Source organism: Vicugna pacos, chromosome 17 (genome assembly GCF_048564905.1).
Source record: "Vicugna pacos chromosome 17, VicPac4, whole genome shotgun sequence".
Lineage (NCBI taxonomy): Eukaryota > Metazoa > Chordata > Mammalia > Artiodactyla > Camelidae > Vicugna > Vicugna pacos.
The window spans coordinates 37,082,399-37,105,154 of NC_133003.1; the positions used below are offsets into that span (position 1 = coordinate 37,082,399).

At 42.8% G+C, this 22,756-nt stretch overlaps 1 protein-coding gene across 1 annotated transcript; it reads left to right on the forward strand.

Moving 5' to 3' along the window:
• The first annotated feature begins 2,957 nt into the window (after positions 1-2,957).
• Positions 2,958-21,538, forward strand: ARL6IP5 (ARF like GTPase 6 interacting protein 5). The gene is made up of 3 exons (XM_006196479.4): positions 2,958-3,247; positions 17,595-17,812; positions 19,888-21,538. Exons 1-3 carry the CDS (start codon positions 3,072-3,074, stop codon positions 20,058-20,060), a joined length of 567 nt encoding a protein of 188 aa, XP_006196541.1. The 5' UTR covers positions 2,958-3,071; the 3' UTR covers positions 20,061-21,538.
• The last annotated feature ends 1,218 nt before the right edge of the window (positions 21,539-22,756 follow it).

Below are 22,756 nucleotides of genomic sequence, written 5' to 3' on the forward strand. Positions count from 1 at the left end.
TTACAAAGCAGGCTCATGTGAACTGGGTCCCCAGCAATGCTACTTTTAGGAGACCTTTCCATTAGTGGCAGTGAGTACCACAACCCCCTCAGAGGGTAAAAATCAACGGACATCTTGGAGATCACATAGTCCAAACCCACCTGTTTCACGAGGAGGAAACTGAGGCCCAGAAACAGGAAGCTGCTGGCCCCAGAAGAGGTCTGCAAAGGCATCTGGCCCTGCCTCTGCGTGCCTTGGGACTAACACTCCGACTCACTGTGGTACTATTTCGATAGATGATACCAGGCACTCCCACTGGCTCAGACTGACAGATAAGAAATGGCCACCTGTCCTTCCCAGTAATAAAAGTAACAGAGACATGCAAGCAAAACCCACAACAGATTTATTTCATTTCAAGTGGAATATATTACAGAATCTTAGACTCCGCTGTGGTTTTTTGTACAGACAGATAAATACGCCGGATGGCCCTATCCTGAAGCACAGATTTGGACAGAAGAGTCCCAGGAAGGCCTCCACGTTAAATATGATCCCGCAGAGTGAACAGTGACCAAGAGCTGTTCCTAAAAGCATTTCAAACAGAGACTGAGATAAAGGATTGCATATGTGTTCATTTTTATTTAACATGATTTTATAACAAAGGTAAAAACCTGTCGTGGGAAAAAAAAAAACAAAAAACTTCTTCCTTAGTCCCAGAGAGCAAAGCGTGGTTAATATTTTAGGAGACAGGAGGAAAGGGATCATGCTGTATACAGCTATATTCAGCTTTTTTCACATCTATTTTTAAACCTCTTTGGTGGTTTAAGCAAATCAATTTTAAAATACTGAACAAATGTTTACTGGATAACAACTGCCTGTGATCAATGAGTAATCATGTGATTACTAACACACACGACAGCTTATGGTCATGCAGTCCTGAGCAACTGGAAGGAAGAAGTCCTAATGCTCACTGGTCTCTCCAACAGGTGTGGGGGTCATCCTGGGGCTACACTGTTCTTGACCAAGATCATTTACTTAGCCTGCCCACAATGCTGCTTCTTGAAATCCTTAAGCCCCAGGGGATTCTTCCACACTCTCTGACTTCCTGTAACTGAGCACCAAGGCCTGGCAACATCTCTGCCTAGTACTCCTCTTGCTGTCTTGTATTTATGTTAGTGTTTCCATTGCATTGCAAGGTCCTTGAAGGCACAGTAGGGCTGCATTCTTTCACCTTTTTCACCTGGAAAGGACTCAAAATACCTGTTGGCATCATATTGAAATTTTTCAACTTTTTTTTTTTTTTTTGCTATCAAGTCTACCCAGATACAACCACAGCAATAAAACTGCAACAAGATAAAGGAAGGTCAGTCAGTGTTTATTATAATACCAGAGAAAACTCAGGTTTAAGCACTATTAAGACCACACAGATCGGAGTGGGAAGGGATAAATTGGGAGTTCGAGATTTGCAGATACTAACTACTATATATAAAATGGACAAACAACAAGTTTCTACTGTATAGCATAGGGAACTACATTTAATTTCTTGTAGTAACCTATAATGCAAAAGAATATGAAAATGGATATAGTATGTATATGTATGGCTGAAACATTATGCTGACACCAGAAATTGACACAACATTGTAAACGGACTAAATTTCAATAAAAAAATAAAAAAGAAAGAAAATGTGAGCGCTCAGGAACATTTTCACATTTTAAACTTCATTCAAAAAAACATCACCTAGGCTATATCTTAGCACTGATTCGATTCAATCACCACACTTTTCTAAACACCGGTGGCAGGAATTATTGCCTAGAGTCATTGAAATTTCCTTACCTGCCTTCTGGATCATCAAGGGAAATCAAATCATGTCTTCTAGACTTTGCATTAGGTATATTTAATTGCTGTCCGATATTTTGAAAATTGGTGGTCCAAGGGGAGTGAATTTAGTTTTTTAAAAATAGCACCGCTTGCAGGTTTAGAGGCTTTGTTATCTTAGACACAAACACCTTAGAATTCTGCATACCACACAGTTAACCACACTATTAACCAAAATACTTTATTCTCATGCATTTTGATAAACGGAGCTTTACTCTATAAACCAACCCCTTAACAGAATATAGGATGACTCTTTGGAACCCCTAAAAGGAAATTTACAACTAATACATCTCTTGGCAGTTCCTTGGGCTGGGATGCAAAGCTATCACATCATCTATTAAAATACTGTGCTCCCTTAGAGTTGACTGCAGATATTAGGATAAAACTAAGAAAGCTTTTTTTTGTAGTGGAATCCATGTTTCCGCCCAGAAAATACTGAGTGCAGAACAATCAGTAGATTATTGGTTGCTTTCAAATGTAAACAACGTGCCCAGCTCAGGACTGAACTGACCAGAGTGCCCACTTAATCAGAATGGCACAGTAGTTGGATAAATTTGCCCCCAGAGAATAGGGATAGAGAACAAATAAAAGAAATGAAAGAACAAAGCAGCCCTTCCGTTCTAAATGTCTTTCTTTCCTATTTTGCCAAACTGATTTCACTCCTAGTGACTCATGGTGAAACAAACATGCGAATTCCTTTCAGATGTGCAAAGGTTAGTAAATACTTAATTTTCAAAACCACCTCATCCACCAGTAACACTAGGTTGCATTCCACACCATTTCACTTAGATTGGTATCTGAAGAGCTGCAAAAATTATCCCTAAGGCCCAGAACACATTCCTAGGTTAGATACTCAAAAGGGGTATTTTAAAGGAGGCTGTTTATATTCAGACCGCCAGCGAAGGCATTGCCACCTCGCTTCAGACAGGGGATTTCCGCTGGTTTCTTTCTTTCTTTCTTTCATCTCGGTTTCACACACTGTCCCTGGCTCTGTCGTGGGGCCCCAGTTATCCCGTAACCAACCACTTAGAACCAATCAAAAAGTAAAGAACAGAAAAAGGGCCCGCCCGCTTCCAACTTCCTTTGCTTCGCTGCCCGCCAACCGCAGAGCCGACCGAGCCAGAGCGGCTGTCATCTTTCACCCAGCTCAGCTGATCGGTTGCCGCGGCCGCCGCCGCCAGATTCCAGAAGCAAAGAACAAGAAGCTGGGAAGCGAGACATGGACGTGACCATCGCTCCGCTCCGCGCCTGGGACGATTTCTTCCCGGGCTCTGACCGCTTTGCCCGGCCGGACTTCAGGGACATTTCCAAATGGAACAATCGCGTGGTGAGCAACCTGCTCTATTATCAGACCAACTACCTGGTGGTGGCTGCCATGATGATTTCCGTTGTGGGGTAAGTAGGGTCCCCGCCACCCCGGGTACCGATCGGGGTCAGCACGGAGGGGGCTCTGGGTGCAAGATCCGAGGATGCGGAAACGCATCTTCCACGCCCAGCGCCTGCCCTCGTAACTGCAAGCGGCCAAACCAGTGGAAACTTGTTCGCAGGGCGAGGCCGCAGCAATCTGGGGGTCCCCTTTTCCTTCCTAAGCCTCGGAATGAGGCATGTTGGCGGAGCCCTCGGGGGCGAGGAAATGTTGCCAACGTCGGGCAAGAAAAAAATGACTCCCCCCTCCCCCGTGTTCGGATTAGACTCTTGCTAAGGGTGATATTTGTCTCAGTCTTTTAAAAATAAGAAGAAACAGGAAAGTCGTGTAACCTTATCCAGGGGCTGGCTGGGGCGGACGCCGCCCTGGAAGGCTTGGGGCGACAGGGTGTGGATCAGGACTCTGTCTTCTGGGGTGTTAGTGAAAAAAGGACATCAGAGAGGCGACACGCTTTATAGGTTTCTCCTCCTAGTATTTGCCACATTGTACAGGAAAGCTGAGCTTGGGAGCCAAAGGGTGGGTGTAGCCTGGTGGCGCATCTCCCAGTGGGGGAGTGAAGTCCGCCCTGATCTAGAAACGGTGTCCGTTTGGCTTTTTCTTCCAAGAGTTGTCCGGCGTGGTGACTTTATCTTCACACCTCATCTTAAAATTAAGTGTCCTGTGTTATATAGGATTTCACACATGCACACACATCTGCTCTGCTGGAAACCAATTTTTCTTGTAGTTCACCCTTTAAGAAATGCTTTGCTATCTTTTGTGAGACAGCGTGGTGATACACTAGATCATGCTGATCGCAAGACCTTTAAAGAAAAAGCCACCCTCAGACTCTAAAAAGGAACTCACTTGCTTTTAAAGAAGTGCCCGACATTTCTATTTGAAAGCAGACACAGAGGGGAAAAGCAAGCTGGCCTGGGAGAAACGAAAAATCTACACTTGGAAGGTGTAGGAAAGGGCAGATAGGGTGGTCTCTGAGGTTGGTTTGCTGTTCTTTGGCTTACTGAGTCACTTCCCTTGCCAAGTTTGGGCACACCAAGATCAATCAGACATGAACCCTGGCCCAAGGGCACATGACAGTTGTTGAGAAGCTATGGGACCAAATACCCAGAATAGAGGAAAGAGAGAGTTCACAGTTGCTGGGTGTGGTTCAGGGTCGTTGCCCCAACGCAGAAGTCGACTCTTGCTTGTGGGATTTGGTAGACAATTACACAGATTCTCCTGATGTGTTGCTTAAGGGATTTCAAACTCAGAATGGCTTGGTGTGTGGAGGGCATGGGCTCTGAATTGTACGGCAGCCAAGTTAACGTTAGTTGGAGTAGGACAGGCCCGAAGCGGCTGCCTTCTGAACCTTCCCCTAGCTTTCTGCTTACGGCTTATTTTCCTCTGATCAATAAAAAGTTTCTTTAAAATGAAATCAGTGGTAAATAGGATTGCATCTGTTGTTTTTGCTTTTGCTTTTGCTTTTGCTTTGTAAAGAAGTCAGCAAAAGGCATCTTATCTGGTGATCTAGCTATGGGATTTTTTTTTTTTTAGGTACCCTACAAAACTTAGATGTGGGATGAGATTTGACACAGATCCATCCAATATACAGAAAAAAAAAAGTTGCTTTTCAAAGAGATGTAGTGCCCAGATCAGGCGCAAGCTCGGGCAGCCATGCTGCCTTGATGGAATTCATTCTCCCCTGTGGAAGCGAGGGGGGGTGGGCAGTCCCTGACTAAATATAGCTGCCTCATTAGTGTCCTAGCCCACTAACTCAGGCAGTTTCCCCATTTCCCTCTGCAAACAGACGTTGACTGGTGGTGAAATTTTTGAAGGTAAAAGTGAAAGGTAGCCATTTCATTTTTAATGAATCTTATTTTACAAAACTTAAAAAAAGGTTCAGACTAGTTAAGTTGTTTTGAAAATTGTGTGGCAAGTGTTAGATTTCCTTTGTACCCCAGTAAAATCTGGCATAGGATCTTCAACTGTTTTCTGTACGTTGACAAATGCAGCCTGTAGTTCTTTCCACGAATTGCTCTTTTCTTTCTTTATAATCCAGTCATAATAAAAAAACTAACATTTATTCAGTGCTCTGTGTGCCAGATGCTTTGCTAAGGAATTTACCTGCATTCCCTCATACAACCCAATGAGATGAGATACTAAGATTATTGTAGTATTATTATTATTATTATTATTATTATTATTAATGTTATCATTATTATTAAACTGGAGGCTCAGAGAGGTTAAATGAGCTTCTCAAAGTCACAGACCCAGGCTTGTGCTCTTAACTACTATGCCATCTCCCTATGAATCATGAGGTTTAGAATTACAGTATCTTAAAGCTGGAAGAAACCAGGTATATTCAGGGTCAGAGAGCTGAGATGATTCTGGAATGTTTCTCATTCTAAAGAGAACTCTCCTCTTTTGGTGATGTCAATAGATGGGAGTGTCGTCGGAACAGTGCTGGAGGCTGTTCGTCTGGGTCCTCTACTGGCATCTGATAGTTTCTCATGATACCTTGGCAGAGTGTGTGTGAAAATATGGCCAGGGTGTTTCCCGGGGAAGGACTGTGTTTGAAGGGTCTTCCTCAATGGGGGCCTGCCGCCCGCTGCTGGACAGAAGGGGCCCACCAGGGTATTGTTGGAGCGGCTCCAGCCTCAACTATGAATGCACCTCCTTAGGTGAGGATAGAGAGCGCTTGCCCTTGAAGACTGCAGGCAGGGAAGGGGAGGACCAGGTGGGTATCACCTAGCTCCAGAACACCCAAAAGGGCAGCCTAGGCCGAGATGGAGATTAAGGGGGATTAGGAGAGAGAGATCTGTGTGCGAGGGTCTGATCAGGCAGGGCTGGTAATCCACGGTTAGAAGTTTGTTCTTCATCCCAAAATCATGGTTCCCCAGGTTATGACTTCCACTGAGTAGCTCTACTCTGCCCCTTAGATTAACTCTAAGTCTCTTAGTTAATAGCCCTTGCTGGGGACAGTCACCGTATCTTATGGCTCTTCATTAGTATAAGGTAGTGGTTAAGAGTTTAGGCACCAGAACTTGGTTAATTCAATTTTGAATCCCAACCACCAGTCACTAGGCGTGTGACCTCAGGCAGGTCACTAGAACCACGCTGTGGGGCAGCTTCCCCATCTGTAAAATCAGACTAGTTCCAGTACCCGCAGGGTAGGGCTTTTGTGAGGCTTATCTGAGTTAATATGGGCCAGTTTCTTAGAAGTATCCGGCTCCTACTTTTTGCTTCACAAAATTTATTTTGGAGTTTCCACTATTATTTTTATCATTAGTGTTATCATAGACTTACTGAGAAACATAGACAGCATCTTTGTCCCAGCAGCTCCAGCCACACAGACACCAGTCCCCAACCTACTCACCTGCTGCTGCTTCTCCTACGAGACTGAGCTTTGGTACCTTCTCTCTGAGGAGCATCCTCCCTTGCCCCCCACTCCCCACAGCTGTGCTTGTTATCCTGCCCGGTGCTTACCCAACAGGCTTTTAAGTTGTCTGTTCACTCGTCTCCACTCTGACCGATAGACTCCTTGAGGCCAGAGTCAGTCAGTTTTTTTTGTGACTTTCCCCCCATTTTCTTGGTGTTGTGGTCAGCGTTATTTTTATTCTGTGTATCCCTGAGGCCTACTACATAGCATATGCTTAGCTGGTCAGTGCAGAGAGTCAATAAATGAACGGAAGGTTTCAACATGATCACGGGAGCAACTTTAAGCCCATTTAACCAAATGAATTATTTTGAAGTACACATAGCAGCATGCCAGCACATAGCAGTAACATGCCCCTGGAGTGAGTGATCCTAAGTGGGTCGTTGCTGACAGTGCTTGCCACATATTGGTTAGGACGACTATGGTGTAAAAATTCACTTTTAAAAGGTTTGTAATTCAAACACTTGGCCACCTCACATTACCCTTGCAAATTTGGTGAAATACCCTTTTGCAAAGTTTTTCCAACTGGATGCTGTTGGCATCTCGGGCCGTGGAATTCTTTGTTGTAGGGGGCTGTCCTGTGTGTTGCAGGCTGTGGAGCACCATCTCTGCTCCCTACTCATGGAACGCCGGTAGCGCACCCCTCTTCAGTTGTGACAGTTAAAAATGTCCCCAGACATTACCAGATATCCCCTGGGGATCAAAATCACCCCCGGTTGAGAACCACTGCTCTTTTGCCAAGAAGATCACGATGATCCCTCAATGTCATCCTTACGAAATGCACATTGCTTTACAACAAGTTACAAGAACAGAGTTCTTGGCAATGACAGAGCAAAGTAGTTTGACGTTAACTCCTGGCTCCTGACTTTTCAAACACAAGAATGGAGTGGACTTGAAACTTTACACAGCTTTGATCGTTATCCTTAATTTGATGTGCAATTTTTTAAAATTAAATTTGATATGCTATCATTCTTTTTTCACTCTGTCTGGAAGACTCAACTGGTTCCACAGACTTAGTCTTTTTATTTTTTGATAGACTTCTGGCCTTCGCTTTTATTGGCTTAGTTCACTGGCTCAGGAGTCCCACTGCTATAGAAGAGGAATTAAATGACTTCAGTAATATGAAACATACTAAGGCCTTGCAAATGATAACACTCAAATGTTAGCTGCTATTTTATTATTGTATTAAATCCTAGGTTGCAGGCATATTTAAAATTCTCACAATTTGTGTATTCTCTTAAGCAGAAGCATTAGACGATGGTTATATTTAGTAATTTTGTCATAATTGCAACTTGTGTTTCTTATAAACCTTTGCTTCCTTGAAGACATGAGTGTCCTTTTGAAATCAGGCATCACTTTAGAAGAGACTGAAGGACTTAAAAAAGCATGAATAACAAGCTGAGGAATGTGTGTCTGGCTGAACATGACTTTGCGTCCTTTAAATCGAGAAGGGAACAGTGTCTGAGATAGAAGAGGACGTCACTTATCCTCTCCATCCTTGATATGAGACATCTGCGCACTAGAGATTCTTTTTACATCACATACAGCAGTAGATGTTTCTGACTCTATTTTCAAAGTGAAAAGAAACGGCAACACCTAATTGCACTTGCAGTTTAAGTCCCAAGCATGTGATAACATTCTAGTTGTGGGCAGGAATTTCCGTGTGCTTAAGAGAATCCCAAAAGATTTGAGGTGGACAAATCTGTCCAAAGTGTGGACCACAGAACTGTAGCATCCTTTACCCTGGGAGCTTGTTCAAAGTGCAGGATCTCCGACTCCATCTCAGACCTATTGGATCAGAGTCTGCATTTTAACACAACCCCTAGATGAGACACAGGCACATTGAAATTTAAGAAGCCTTGATTGGATCTGGTTCAAAGGAAACAAACACTAAGAAAATTTAAATAAATTGACCTGTATGCCCAGATGTTACCTTTGGGGAGTCTACATGGCTGGGTCCAGGCATTTGTATTTTTTTTCACCTTCACTCTCAAATGATTCTGATACACACCCCCAAGTTGAAGCTGAGATGTACTAATCCCATCAAACTCCCCAGTTTTCACAAATGTAAAGGCCTGAGGTCCCATGGCTAACTGGAACCAAAGCCCCTAACAGTAGCTTGTTTTATTGATATGAAGTGACACACTCTGTCCATTAATTCATAGCAAATATTCTAAAGCTCCTAATTAACCAAATGCAACAGAATACCCGACTGACAACATTTGTATTCTTATGCTTGTCTCTCACAAATTCCTCCCTGCCATCACAACTCATATTTTCTGATGTGACCTCAGAAGCGCTGGGTTCTAATCCCCAATGCCTCCATCAAAAATAAATAAATAAACCTAATTACCTCCCCCCCGAAAACAACTGAACCCCCCCCCAAAACAACAACAACCAATGCTACAAGGAAGAAAAACCAAGTTTCCAGTTGGTAGAGGAAGAAAAGAATCAGGAAGCCCTCGGGTGCTCTGGATGAGAATGTATTAAAACAGCTGCAGATGGAAGTAATTGCAGTCTGTTTATGCTGAAACCCAGTGGAAATGTTTTTGAGATTAATCAGCTTCAACAGCAACTCCACACTGGTACTCTTATTTCTGTCGCTTCATTTGTTCACAAAGGGTATGAAGCACTTACCAGTTCTCAGGCGCTGGGCTGGGAGACACAGTAAGACAGCTGTGATTCCTGCCTTCATCATATTTAGAGTCTAGAGAGGCAAGAAGACGATGCATAATTTTTTTACAAGCATAGCAAGTGTCCAGAAATACACACCTGTATCAGTACACATCGTTTTCAACCTGACTTACCTGAGCTCCCCTGTACGTTATGATTCCAAATTCCAAAACTCTAAGGTGTTGAAAATGAGGGAGGCATTAACTGTGTAGAGAGAGCTATTAAATTTAACCATCCTCAAATACAGCTCAGATGCCATCTACTCAGTTGGGCAAATATTTACTGAGCACCTGCTGTATGCCAGATACTGTCGATGCTCTGAGGACACCAGCCGGAGTCCAAGTTCATGCAGCCTCCCCAAGTACTTCCGGAGTTCACCCCTCCTTGCCCTCCCTTGCACTTTCATTTGCTCTTGAGGCAGTGCGCCACGTGGTGTGCTGGTGCATGACCTTCCCTGGTGGGTTATGTGCTGCTTCTGAGTATGGAACTTTAAGAGGTCCATCCACATTCAATAAAATGTTAAGCTCAAAATTCTTCATCTAATAAGAATTATCTTTTTTTCACATCATCTTCTGACACAATGTATGTAACCTTGTTCTTCTCGGCTTCTCCCCACATGCTTTTATTTGTTTAATGTTTCCGGCCACTGCCAGCCTGGTGTAGTTTCTACCCCCTTTCTCTATGTAAGGATTTACAGTGATTCTGGGTAAATGTGCAAATAAATAAGCATATTTTGGACTCCTTCTTGCCCTTTTCTTGGAGGGCAAAAGCTTTCAATCAGCTTATTAGAGGCTGAGAGCTCTGTACAGGAAACGCAATTCTAAAAGATGAGCAGGACCTGCCCACTTAATATCAGACGGAGCAGCCTATTGGAAATTTCTTGTTTTCCTTTTGGACAAATTAATCACTCAGCTTCAGAGTTTCAGAATACTTACTTACAACACTCTCCCCTGTCTCGTGTAATGAGCTTGGCTTCTTGTTCCAGGGAACCCTTTCGTGCCCAAGATCTTAAGCAAAACTGGCGGGCTGCCTCTCCATTCTGCAGGCATTTCCCATAAATAGGATTTCCTGGCCTTCTCTACCAGGGAGCATTCGCAAATGGAGGTACCTGGAAGGCAGAAAGCCCATCTGAAGTGGAAAACTGGGGCTTTGGTTCCTACCTCTACTAAACTGCTTTGTATCCCATCTGGGAAGTCCTCCTTGTCTCCAGGAAACAAAAGGGGATGCAGACATCGGGTGTTGGTGGGAGGTAAATAGACAGGAACTGCTTGTCGGGAGGCTCATTAGCATTTGTCCAAACCCGTCCTCTCTCCACAGCACTGTAAGAACTTACCATGTGACAATTTAATTAACTCTACCAAAAGCGTTCAGAAAGAACCGCTTGTAAACAAGTATCTTCCCACTTGAGTTCTAAAAGCGTTACTGTGAGAGTAACCAAGCGCTCCTAATTGTTGAAGGCAGTGGTGAGTCTGCGTGGGGGTCCAGTACACCATCCTCTCTACCTTTGTGTATTTTAGAAATTTGCCCTAATCAAAAGGCTTAAAAGGATGTATTGTAATTTAACCAGTCCTTGTAAAGTGACTGTTTGGAGCTCTGTGGCTCTGGGAGGTGTGAGACGTATGGCTTCTCACCCTGGTCCAACCTGTTGTTTATTAAAAATGAAACAATTAGCTTGATAAATACAAAAGAAAGCATGGAGGTTCATCAAATATATCTTATACAATGGATACTTTTTAACATGCCAAGTGCTGCCAAGACAGTGGACCATTTGGATGTGTTCAGTTTAATGGAGCCAATACACTGAGTCCAGTACGATACTCAGTTCCCAGCGAGCGTGCAGTAAATACTATGAGCGTTCCTGATTTAATTGGTTAGGAAAAGCTCAAGGTTAAGTTACTCTGACCTTCCTGTGACAAGAGACAGGCCCCTGCCCCACCTTAACTGCCTTTGATCTTTAGCCCCAGGAGACACTGATCACGTTTACTCGGAAGTGATTTGCACAGGTACGTTTATACTTTACAGTCAGAAATAGTTCTTGTCAGGAAGGAAGCCGTGTTGGGAAACCGAAACCACCACTGAAGACTCTTGGGTTATCTGAGGAATCAGAGCAGGAGGGGCCCATATAGACAGGCCTGCAGGAGCAGGTGTCCCCCTCTGTCCCAGCCAATCTCCCTCCCCCCACCCCACCACCACCCCGGGCCAGCACTAGTGACAAAACTTCCAGAGTCCTCCTTCCAGCAAGTCCAAGTGCCCTTTGATCTCATCCGATCATCTCTTATATGTGCATCGGTTTTCCCTACTTTTGATTTTTCATTCATTCCTTTCATCACAGCTCTGTGAAGTTGCCAAGCCAGGGACTATTTCTCCAGTAATATTTAGTGGACAATGAGAATAAAGTGATTTGTTCAAGATCAATTTCACGGCACTTATTTCGTGGCCACAGAAAGTCGCTGAGCTTACTTGAAGTAACATGAAAATGTGCCAGAAATTTACTTACCTTTTTTTCTTTCTTTCAACAAATGTTACTGAATTCCTACACTGTGCCAGGCGCCGTGCCAAGTGCTGCGGAGAAAATGTCGCGGTCCCTGTCCTCATAGAGCTTAATCTCTAGTAGGAAACAGAGACAATCATCCAAAAGTCATTCCAATAGATGTCAAACTGCCACTGGGGTGATGGCTCTGAAGAAGAGGCAGATGGAGCTGTGACATGGTCAGAGAGACTGAGAAAAAGCTGATTACGCTGAGACTTGAAGGAGGCAGGTGTGAGTCAGGCAGAGAGAAAGGCTTGTGCACTGGTCTGTGATGGCTGGGGGCAGGCTGAGTTCTAGAGACACTGAGAAACGCCAGGGGATGCTGTGCAGAATCAGGAGGAGGTGGTATGAGAAAGCTGGCAGGCAGAGATGCTGTCGCCCTCAGGGATCCCACATACTGGTGATTAAAATGTCCCTTCCTCCTGGCAGATGCAGCTTAAGCCAAATTGCAGGCTTGGCAGGTGAAGTGTGGCCTGGATTTCCAGTCCCCTTGTCCCCAGTACAAAGTACACAACTATATGCAGTGGCCCTGGCTGCAGAGGCAGGAGGAGGGCTAGACCCTGGGGGAGGAGGGGCTTGTAGAATGAGTAAAGAATTCTGTCCTTAGTCTAAGTAATGAGAAGCAGGAAGATGGATGGGTGGAGTCATGTTTGCAGTGATCACTCTGGTGGTTTAAGGACCACAGAAAAACATCACCAACTTAGAGAAGTCTGTTATGAGTAAACCGTTCCCTCCCTTTCTTGGTGAATCAGACTTCCTCAGGAACCAACCTGCAAAAAGAGCTTTTGGGGTTAGAAACTTGGAACTCAGTGCAAAGCTGCTTCCACTGCTCAGGAAATGTTCCACTGCCTCTTTGGTTCTTGCTGGCATTACAGCGTGCCCAGCATTACAGTGTGCTGGGCGTTACCAAGTGAGCACTTGAGTTGATCTGGGGATCTCTGTTTTGGTAAACTTTTATCACCAATGCTGCAGTTGGTGGCCTTGTGACAAATTGATTAACTTCTCCATTCTTTCCCTTGCTTATATAGAATGAGGTGTATTTTCAAGATCCATCTTAGCTCTAAAATCTGCAGTTGGCCAAGATTTTTTTTCCTTTTAGCGATTTGTGCTGAAACCATAGCTGTAACTAGCTGAGTCACGTGGGCAGCTTTAGGCCATGCCCACACCCACTCATAGCCACCGTCCTTTAGGGAGAAATGGAAATGCTAAGGGATTTCCCAGAATGATCCTGAGTTGCTGACCCGAACTGGAAGAGAAGGGTTCTCTAATGGTTGAGGCAGGGAATCCCTAAAACTGGTTCACCACACAGAATGGGTTATATTGTGAACTGCTGTCAATTACATCTGCTGGCACCATTTTTTTTTCTCCTCTGGCTCCTTTTGAATATGTTTCTTCACTTCTCTGGGCCTCAGTTTATTCATCTGGGTAATGGGACTGGACCAATTCATCTTTGAAGACTCTGCCGCAGGATTCTGTGATAGAATTCCAAGCCTCTTTCCAGCTGTCAGTGATGCCACTAGAATTTTAAAATATTTCTCTATCCTTCTACTTATTAATTAGATAGGATACATACGTATGTAGGTATGTATTTTTTGACTCCCAAGAGGAAAAAAACATAATGTTTTTGATTTGTAAAGCTAGGTCCTCCTTCTATCAAAGACTGAAAATCTCTCTCTCGCTCTCCTTCCTCTTCCTTCTCCCCCTCCTTCCCTCTCTCCTCTTTCCTTCTCCCTTCCCTCTACCATCCTGCTTCCCTTTGTCTCATTCACCGACTACGAAAAATGAGATGGCATCCATCAGGCCCAAGGCCAGCTGTCCATGTGAAGGCGGGGGGGGGGGGGGTGGCTTATTTGTGACAGTTTGGTCCTCGTGGCCCTTGGGCTTCGTTGCAACTGACCTGACTGAGAACCCAACTGTTGAGTAAAAGCTTTACTCATCTCAAACAAGAACTGGTTCCCCAACTCCTGCCCTCCCTGGAAAATGAAATTAACCCCTGGAGGATGGTCTGTGTGTTTAATTTTGCTCCAAGGGCAGGCAGGGGACGGGGCATTGGACTGGTGTGCATTTTACCCTTTCTTAGAATGGAATCGCCCTTAAGCAGAGGGAGGAAGAAAACCATTTCTGCTCCGGGTAACTTTGTTCATATTTTTTCCAGCTTGGAACTTTGGTTACTTTCTAATTATAGACTGCGGCTGGGCGTGTTGTAAGCGAAAACCAGTTCTCACAGGCTCTTTGCTCTGTTCTTTTCCCTTGAACATGAGCAACAGGAACAGGTGAAAAGCAAATTTGGAATTAGCTTGAGTCAGGCCTGAAGTTTTCATTGTTCTTTGTCCTGGACTTTATATAGACATTCAGCCTAGATGTCTACTTCAGCTTGTCCTGAGGAAAAGAGAAGAAGCCTGGCTCGCATTTTATTATACGCTCCACCTCGTGAATGATTATTTTAATAGGTATTCTAGGAAGCACTAAGTCAGAGACCTTTGACACTTTGCGGCCAACTAACCATCTCCTATTGCAGCTTTAGGAGTCTCCCTAAACTTGAACCCTCTGCGTTACTTCTTCGAGTTATTGTTACTTTTGTCAACATCAACGCTATGTGAAAGGGTTAGTTTCTTTCGCACAACGTTCCCCAATTTCTTTTGTTTATCTTTATATATCAGTTTTTTATTTTCAAGTAATACACGGCTATTGAAAAAAAATAGGAAAATAGAAATAAGCAAATGGGAATAAACCACTCATGATCCTACTACCAGCAGAACTTCCCTAGTCTTTTGGCATAATTTCTCTCAGAATCTTTTTGGTGCTAGAAATGAAATGCATTAATCTGTGAGAGATTCTCAGCCTCTCCACTCAGCCTCCCACCACCTGCTAAAGAGGATTTTGTTTTTGGCCCTGTCCAACCCTTCCCTTCCCCAGGCCTATATGGAAATTTTTATCTTTCCCAAACCAATTCTGGGGTTAAATCTGGAGACAGGGTGTAACCCAGATGAAACTGTAAAAACGAAAAGAAGAAAAAAAAAAAAAGAAACAAGAGACTAAGTAGACCTAGACAATAAAAGAACTGAGGGAGGAGGAAGACAGACAGGCTAGCAGGTGAGCTGGGTGTTGGGAAAGCTTGGTGAGGGAGGGTGGTGTAGACTGGTCACAAGAGGATCTGGAGAATGGGCAGGAAACCAAGGGTCTGGTGGGAGAAGGAGCAGCTTGGCTGTGGCGTATGAACTGAAATTGCACAAATGCTCTTCTAATAACCTTTAATGAAAAAGAATATGAAAACGAATATATGCATGTGTATATGTATGACTGGGACGTTATACTGTACATCAGAAACTTACACATTGTAACTGACTATACTTCAACAAAAAAATAATAAAAAGAAATAAAAGAAATTGCATTAATGTTACTGGAGAGACGATGCAAGGAAAGACTGGACTGTTGCAGTTGGCCTGTCCCAAGCCTGGGCTGTGGGGCTGGGGAGAAGTTGCCTTTATATTTCATTTTGTATATGTTCATTTTATTTCTGATTACAAAGTCATTTGCTAATTGTAAAAATTTCTACTTCTGAGTTATATAACATAGATGATGAATCTACTTAGGAATTATTATAGTTGCTTTACTCAGTCAATAGATTGTTAATGTCTTCCCAAATTATTTAGTATACGTTGGCTTTTTAATTTTTGTTTTGTTTTGTTTTTTGGGGGGGAGGTAATTAGGTTTATTTATTTACTTTAGTGTAGGTACTGGGGATTGAACCCAGGACCTCATGCATGCTAAGCACATGCTCTACCAGAGAGCTGTGCCCTTCCCCCTACTTTGACTTTTTGAAAATAGTTGTATATGTCACCATGTAGTAAATTGCTGGCCATATACGACGTTTCTACAAGTTTTTAATCATAAGTATCACTCATGAGAATACTGTTACGATACAGTCTTTGCATTTTTATTCATTTCCTTAAACTATTCTGAAGAGGAGAGTTTTGCCCTGCAGGGTATAGGTATTGGCAAGAGTTTTGAATGAAATAAGCAACTTATTATTTTCAGGTTTAATTATAGGTTATGTGCTACTACTTTTACCACTGTTTAATTCCACGCATTTTAGTAGAAATTTTTAAACTTTTTCAAAGGAGTTTGACATTACTTATGTCCCTGATTTCACCCATTGAGATATGCAATACTTTCACTCCTATTTGAAACGATTTAAAATAGCTTTTGTTTCAGGAGGCAGGATCAGAGCTAAAATTTGCAAGGATTTTTTAAATGCATCTTAGTTATCCTAAATGTGAATCCCAGCATGAGTATGAATCCTTCACCTGTTCTGTTTCAGAGAAAGGAATTTCTTGGCATCACCTTTCATTATCCCATCTTCCAAATCAATCATGTTGATATTCAGAATGTGCTGAAAAAACACTGACCCTCTTTGTCCTTCCCAAGGAAAATGCTCATTAGCCTCTATGAGGGCAAAACATTAGTAATTCATCATAGCTGCTGACCACAAACGCCTTAAGGATTTAGCACACACGGGGGTTTGGGGGTGGGGACGGGCAGGACTGCAGTGCCCAGTCACCCTCACTTATGAAACACTTGATCTCAGTTTCCTCCTCATAATGTGTTTGCCCCCTTATCAACAGTAGTGTCACCTCTGGCTCCAGTAACAATGAAACCGGAGGTTCTGTGCTTGGAAATCTCAGTTGATAAACCCATCTCCTAATGATACTCTGGGCCTTTTAAAGAATTCTAATGGCCTCCCTATGCCAAGAGTCATAAACTCAAATGCCTCCATGGGCTGGGCAAATTATGTAAGAGAGCATGGCAGAGCAGCTGTTAGAAAAATAAAAATAATTATTAACGGTAGCTCACTGGGGCCTCTGTGTCAGAGATGCTGAAGATGGTGGTGGGGGCCCAGGCCAAGGGGAGAGCATTATTCTATCTGAATGAGAAGGCACTCCAGCCAGCGGCTGACATAGCAGAGTGCGCCTAATTGTGTTAAATTTTCTTATTTCCAGGTGAAGCAAAGAATCCCAAGTTTGATGAATTTTTTTAAACACACTGGGATTCAAGTAAAAAATTTTTTTTAATTTTATTTATTTTTTAATTTTGGGGGGGTAATTAGGTTGGTTGGTTTGTTTGTTTAATTCATTTTTAGAGGAGGTACTGGGATTGAACCCAGGACTTCATGCATGCACTCTACCACTTGAGATAAACACTCCCCCTTGTTTTTTAAATTACTGTACAGTCAAACAACAGATGTGCCTGGAGACTGGATCTGGCCCATGAAGCCCACTGAGTGACTGGGACTCTACATTCATCTCTCATGGCAGCTTCTAGGAGGATTTAAATAAGCCCTTAGAGCTCAGAAAATACAATCTAATGTGTCTTAGAGCCCAGGATGTATAAAAGCTAAACACAGCCCATCCAGAAGAGGGGCTCTAGCCTTTTAAAATGATGGACTTTACAGGACGGACTGGTGAGTCTGGTGGGAGTCACACTTGCCCTGATGTGAATACTTCGCTCCACCATTTTCTAACCTCTGAGTGCTTAAGTTTGTGCCTTTGAGAAGTGAGTGAATAGCATCTGCCTCATCAAGTTATGAGGATTAAATGAGACGGTTCAGATAAAGGGCTTAGTAAGTTCTTTGTTGCCACCCCTCCTCCTCTGCCTCATTTTCCTCCTCCTGACCTAGGCGCCCTCTTTTTTCGTATCCCAGGTTCCTGAGCCCCTTCAACATGATCCTTGGAGGCATCGTGGTGGTGCTGGTGTTCACGGGCTTCGTGTGGGCAGCCCACAATAAGGACATCCTGCGCCGGATGAAGAAGCAGTACCCCACGGCGTTCGTCATGGTGGTCATGCTGGCCAGCTACTTCCTCATATCCATGTTTGGGGGAGTCATGGTCTTTGTGTTTGGCATCACTTTTCCTTTGCTGTGTAAGTGACCCTGAGTCTTCCTTTCCTTCTATCATATAAAGCATCGGATCGATCGTTCGGTGAGAATTACCTAACCTGTTTCTGAGGTGTGTTGGCAGGTCTGCAAAATCAGACCTGAAGTATCAGAATTTTCTGAAACAGCAGATCAAGGCCTAATGGCCTATTAATTGCACGCATATGTCTTGGGCGCCTCCTCTGTGCCACTCTCCTGGGGACATAACAGTAAACAAAACAAATAAGGACCCCAAGTCATAAAGCAGGAAGGTGACAAAACCTGCACTGGACCCCATGTGTGTCCGTTATCAGAGTGGGTTCTCAACTCTTAAGTGCTGGTCATACTGTCCCGCCGCAGACATGAATGTATTTCATCTGGAAATAAGCTGTTTACTCTCTACTTACCTAGAAGATCATAATTAGTGTTGGAAGTTCCCTTAAGTCTATAGGAAGAGTTGGCCCAGAATATAGAGACCAAGGACTTCAGTTCTGGTGATGAGAACTAGGACATTCTCTATACTTGACACGCATTGCTTACTGAGATTCCCGAACACGTGAAGCCTGAAACAGAGAACAGATAAAATCCCGGTCTCATCAGCAGAAATCTGATTAAAATTACAGTGTATTACATGACAGGAACATCCCCTTAACTTTTAATAGCATTTTCACGTGTGCATTTATTCCATTAAATAAAATCAGTTGCCTGTTTAGGGTTTTGTTGGGTTAAGCCCAGAATATTTATGTATAAATCCCATACCTTATTGCATAAAATATTTGAATCAGCAAATTCAGACTCTTTTGAGACACTCCTCAGGTTCTCCTTATGTGCTAGAGACATAGTATTTCAATGATGCTGCTTAAACACAGAGCTTATAAAAACACAGGCCAGGGTAAGGAAATGTATCATAGGTGGAGAGCCAAGGGTCCAGGTTTGTATTCCTAGCCCTGCTGGAAAGCAGCCATGTGATTTGGACCAGTTATCCTGTAAGGGCTGTAGTTCACGCATCTATAAAATAAGGAAATTAGACAAGATCAGTAATTCCCAAACTTTGCTGAATGTGAGAATCATCCAGGATGATTTTTAAAAATGTAAATGTCCCAGCCGCAGCCTTTGGGGATCTCTTGATTCTGTGGGTCGAGTGTAGTGCCCAGAGAACCTGTATTTTTAGAAAGCCCGTTAGATGTTTTTAATGACCACTCTAGACTGGGAGCCTCCAGACAGAATGCACATCAGTGCTTCTCACAAATGAGGGTCCAGAAATCCCCTACATCAGAATCATCCACAGTGATTACTGAAATATAACATTCTGGAGCCCCACCTCAGTCTCAGCAGTCTAAATTTTGGTTGGTGGACACTGGAAATTTGCTCATTTAACAGGCTCTCCAGGTGACTTGCGTGTACACAGAAGCGTGCAGATCGCTGGTGTAGATCACTCAGGGTGTCTATCTAAACTGCAGACTCTCAGGCCCTTCCATTTAAGGTTCTGATTCAGCAGGTCCTGGAGAGGGGCCGGGGAATCCGATTCTTTACCATAAACAAACTCAAGTAATTCTTAATGATCAGGCAAATTTGGGGGAACACCAGGTTGCACAAGGACCATCTAGAAATTTCTGTCCAACACTCTGGAGAACTGCTCCGTAGGAGGCACTTCTACGGGGACTTCACCTGCATGCCTTCTGCAGGGAACAAAATACAGTTAATCCCTGACCTGTGCAGGGGTTCTTTTCTGGAAAATTTAAATGTTAAGTCGATTTTTACGTAGGTTGGAATCACGTTAATACGCTTTGAATTTCAGGGCATTTAAGTAGCATCCGGAAGGTAAGGATGTCAATATGGGAAGGAAAGGGTGTGGCTGCCAGGTTATGGTCCTTCCTGCAGAATCCACCCCTTTCCCTCACACAGGAAGAAAACTTCATGACTTGACAAAGGGCTTTGTACAAAGTCCGAGGAGCCAGGCGGGGACTTGGATCGATTAGAGGACCAGCCTGGACTGTAGCTAACGGAGGCAGCTTTTACTAAAAGTGAGGAGGGAGGGAGAGAACCGCTGCTCAGTTGCTAACCCTGTTTGACTTCCCTGTAGTGATGTTTATCCACGCGTCGCTGAGACTCCGGAACCTCAAGAACAAACTGGAGAATAAAATGGAGGGAATCGGTCTGAAGAGGACGCCCATGGGCATCGTCCTGGATGCCCTAGAACAGCAGGAGGAAAACATCAGCAAATTCACCGACTACATCAGTAAAGTGAAGGAGTAAATTTAGAGCTGACCCAGTGATGGGAAGGCAACAGAAATCGAGTTGCAGTTTGCCCTTGTCCAGACCTACTTTCCGTTTGTGTTTTTTGAAACAGGAGGTGCACGCACCACATCCGACTCTCTGGGGCAGCATGCAGGTGGGGGCCACGCTGCCAACATCTCTGATGTTACAGCAGGAAGCCCTCAGAAACCAAAAGAAACCGCCCTCCTGTTATGTCTGAAGTTTCAAGTGTGTATATGAAAGCTTGATAGGAAAAGGATCAGACCTATTTCTTAAGGGGAGTAAAAAAAAAAAAAATCAATGAATCACGGACTGGATGGCAACAATACGGTTATCTTGTAGGAAAACAAAATAACTGTAAAGTATCCAGGCAAGATGAGGAAAGGAAAAGACTCTTCAAGTACGTGATGTCATGCATTAGCCTGTTTTAATCCCCCCAGCATCTTCCTCCAAAAATATTCCCTAGCATTATAATATGTAGGGCATAAATTAGCTTAGTTTTTATCATGATTCTTTTAAATTCAAAGATGATCTCTATCACTTTGCTCCTGTTTGATGTGCAGTGGAAGTTGAATAAACCAGTTGTTTATATTTTGTTTACAGGTACAAAGATAGCTGTTGAGGAGACGGTTTTGTCAACTTTTTGTAAATTTTTGAAATGCTAGTAATGTGTGTTTGTGTGTTCACTAGCAGGCATTTGTTGCGAACTAAGTATCTTTCAGGAGGTTACAGCTTTTGTGACATGTATTTTTCTTGATAGTCTTGTTTAAAAAAATAGACAAAAAACCAAAATAAAAGTTGAGTTCTGTTTCTATTGCACAGATTTTGTTGTTCTAATGATAAAAGGTGTCCAAGATAATGTTGCTCCCCCCCCTTTTTTTTTTCACTGTTTAGTTTTTTAACTGGAACATTTAGAAAGAAGCAAATGAATGTGCGTTTTTATTAATTCCCTAGTGGGCACAAGGAAGGCAGTCACAGCTGATCTTTTAAAATCTGAAAAGCATCTTTAGATGACCAAGCATAAAGACTTTTAAAAATGGGAATGAAAATGGGAATGATCACCGGCTTCTGCAGTTCATACAAATTTTAAATAGCACTTGGCACAACTATGTGTTTTTATAGACAGACATTAGAATTCAGGTAGCATGAGTTTGTATTTTCTGTTATTTTCTTCCTTTGACTTCCCATGTATTTAGGAATAGATTATACAAAATGTCTTGCTTGCCAATTGAGTGATTTCATAGATGAATAGAAAATATTTAGGCTTCCCTAGCACTGAATTATGAAGACAGTTGGAACAGTACTTACTGAAGAGACTCTGTGTCCTGGAATTAGAAGCAATGCCTGTGCTGCTCCTGGTTTTTCTTGCATTTTCATTTCTCAGCCAACCTGCAGCGTTCATCTCTAGCACAGTGACATCACATGGTCTAGAACATGTACCCTTCCCCACATATGAAGAATAAAATTTATCAAAGTTTTTTTTGAGGGGTGAGACTTTATTTACTGTACGTCTCTATTAAATGTCTGAGAAACTCAGTGACAACCTTATAAACAATAAGGATGTTCTGTGCAGCCCGAAACACTCGGCTTGTGTTTCAAATACTGTTTGATAAAACGTTCTTACTTTATTAATTTCCAGCCAGAATAAAATTGAATTCTAATGGGATCCTTTTTTTAAACCTGACAAGGGTTTATACATATTTTAGACTCATTTTCTACGTGGTGAATTCTGCAGACTAACCGCAATAAATTGGAGAAAGTGACAAGGCACATTAAAAATATATACTCATTATAATTACTAATGGCTCAGGGTCAATTCTGGAAGGATTATAATAGAAAATCTAGCATGGAAATGCTATAAATGATTTCATTTTAAAAACAAGGTAAAATTTTCAACTAAGATTTTTAGGCTGGGAGTGGATGAATAGAAAAGCATAATGTGAGTGACTTCACTTGTCACTTGACAAAACCTGTGTTTTGAGGTGGTAAATATGAACCTGAATCATCTTTTCTTTTCGCACATCTAAGATTAAAGTCTTCTTTGAGGACTATTAATGCTTTTTGAAATTCCTGACTTATCTATCAGTACTTTGCTGAGTAAGCAAATGCATAGGGTTTTCTAGAACTTCAAGTACTAATATACAGTAAGCTTTTAAACACGTTTCGAGTCCTTTGTCCCATCAGAATTCAGGCTCAGAAATGTAGAATATGACAGATACTTAAGACATTTTATTTATCGCAGCCCTTTTAAAACTGGCTTTGTATCCAAGGATGTTTTATAGAAGTAGTCACGTAGGGGAACACCAAACTCAGTCTCTGGCTATCTAAAATTACTTACTTGATTGAAGACTATTAACTATTTAAATTTGGATACTTTTGTACCCACTGAATTATCTTTAAAAAATAGAAGCACCATACTTCTTCCCCATGGCCTGCCCTTCCAAATAACGTTATTAAGTTTGTCCCCATTAAATCCATTCTCTCCTAGCCTGCTTTGCCTGTGATGTACCACCTTTGATTATATAAAAGAAGGAAGGCAGGTAGGTGCCAATTATTTGCTCAGGTATGGAAGAAAGAAAAGGCAACAAAGTGTGATTTCCTGACTTCTAGGGCTCATGCCACTTCTGTACAAAATTTCAGATTCTCTGCACCCAGTGACTAGCTCGGGTAATTAAAGGCCCTGGGAACTCGGAAGG

Bases quoted from the DNA above. Each gene is read 5' to 3' on its own strand.
- ARL6IP5 (XM_006196479.4), top strand. From the start codon at position 3,072: ATGGACGTGACCATCGCTCCGCTCCGCGCCTGGGACGATTTCTTCCCG. The intron at 3,248-17,594 runs GTAAGTAGGGTC...TTCGTATCCCAG, and splicing joins ATGATGATTTCCGTTGTGGG to GTTCCTGAGCCCCTTCAACA. The intron at 17,813-19,887 runs GTAAGTGACCCT...ACTTCCCTGTAG, and splicing joins CATCACTTTTCCTTTGCTGT to TGATGTTTATCCACGCGTCG.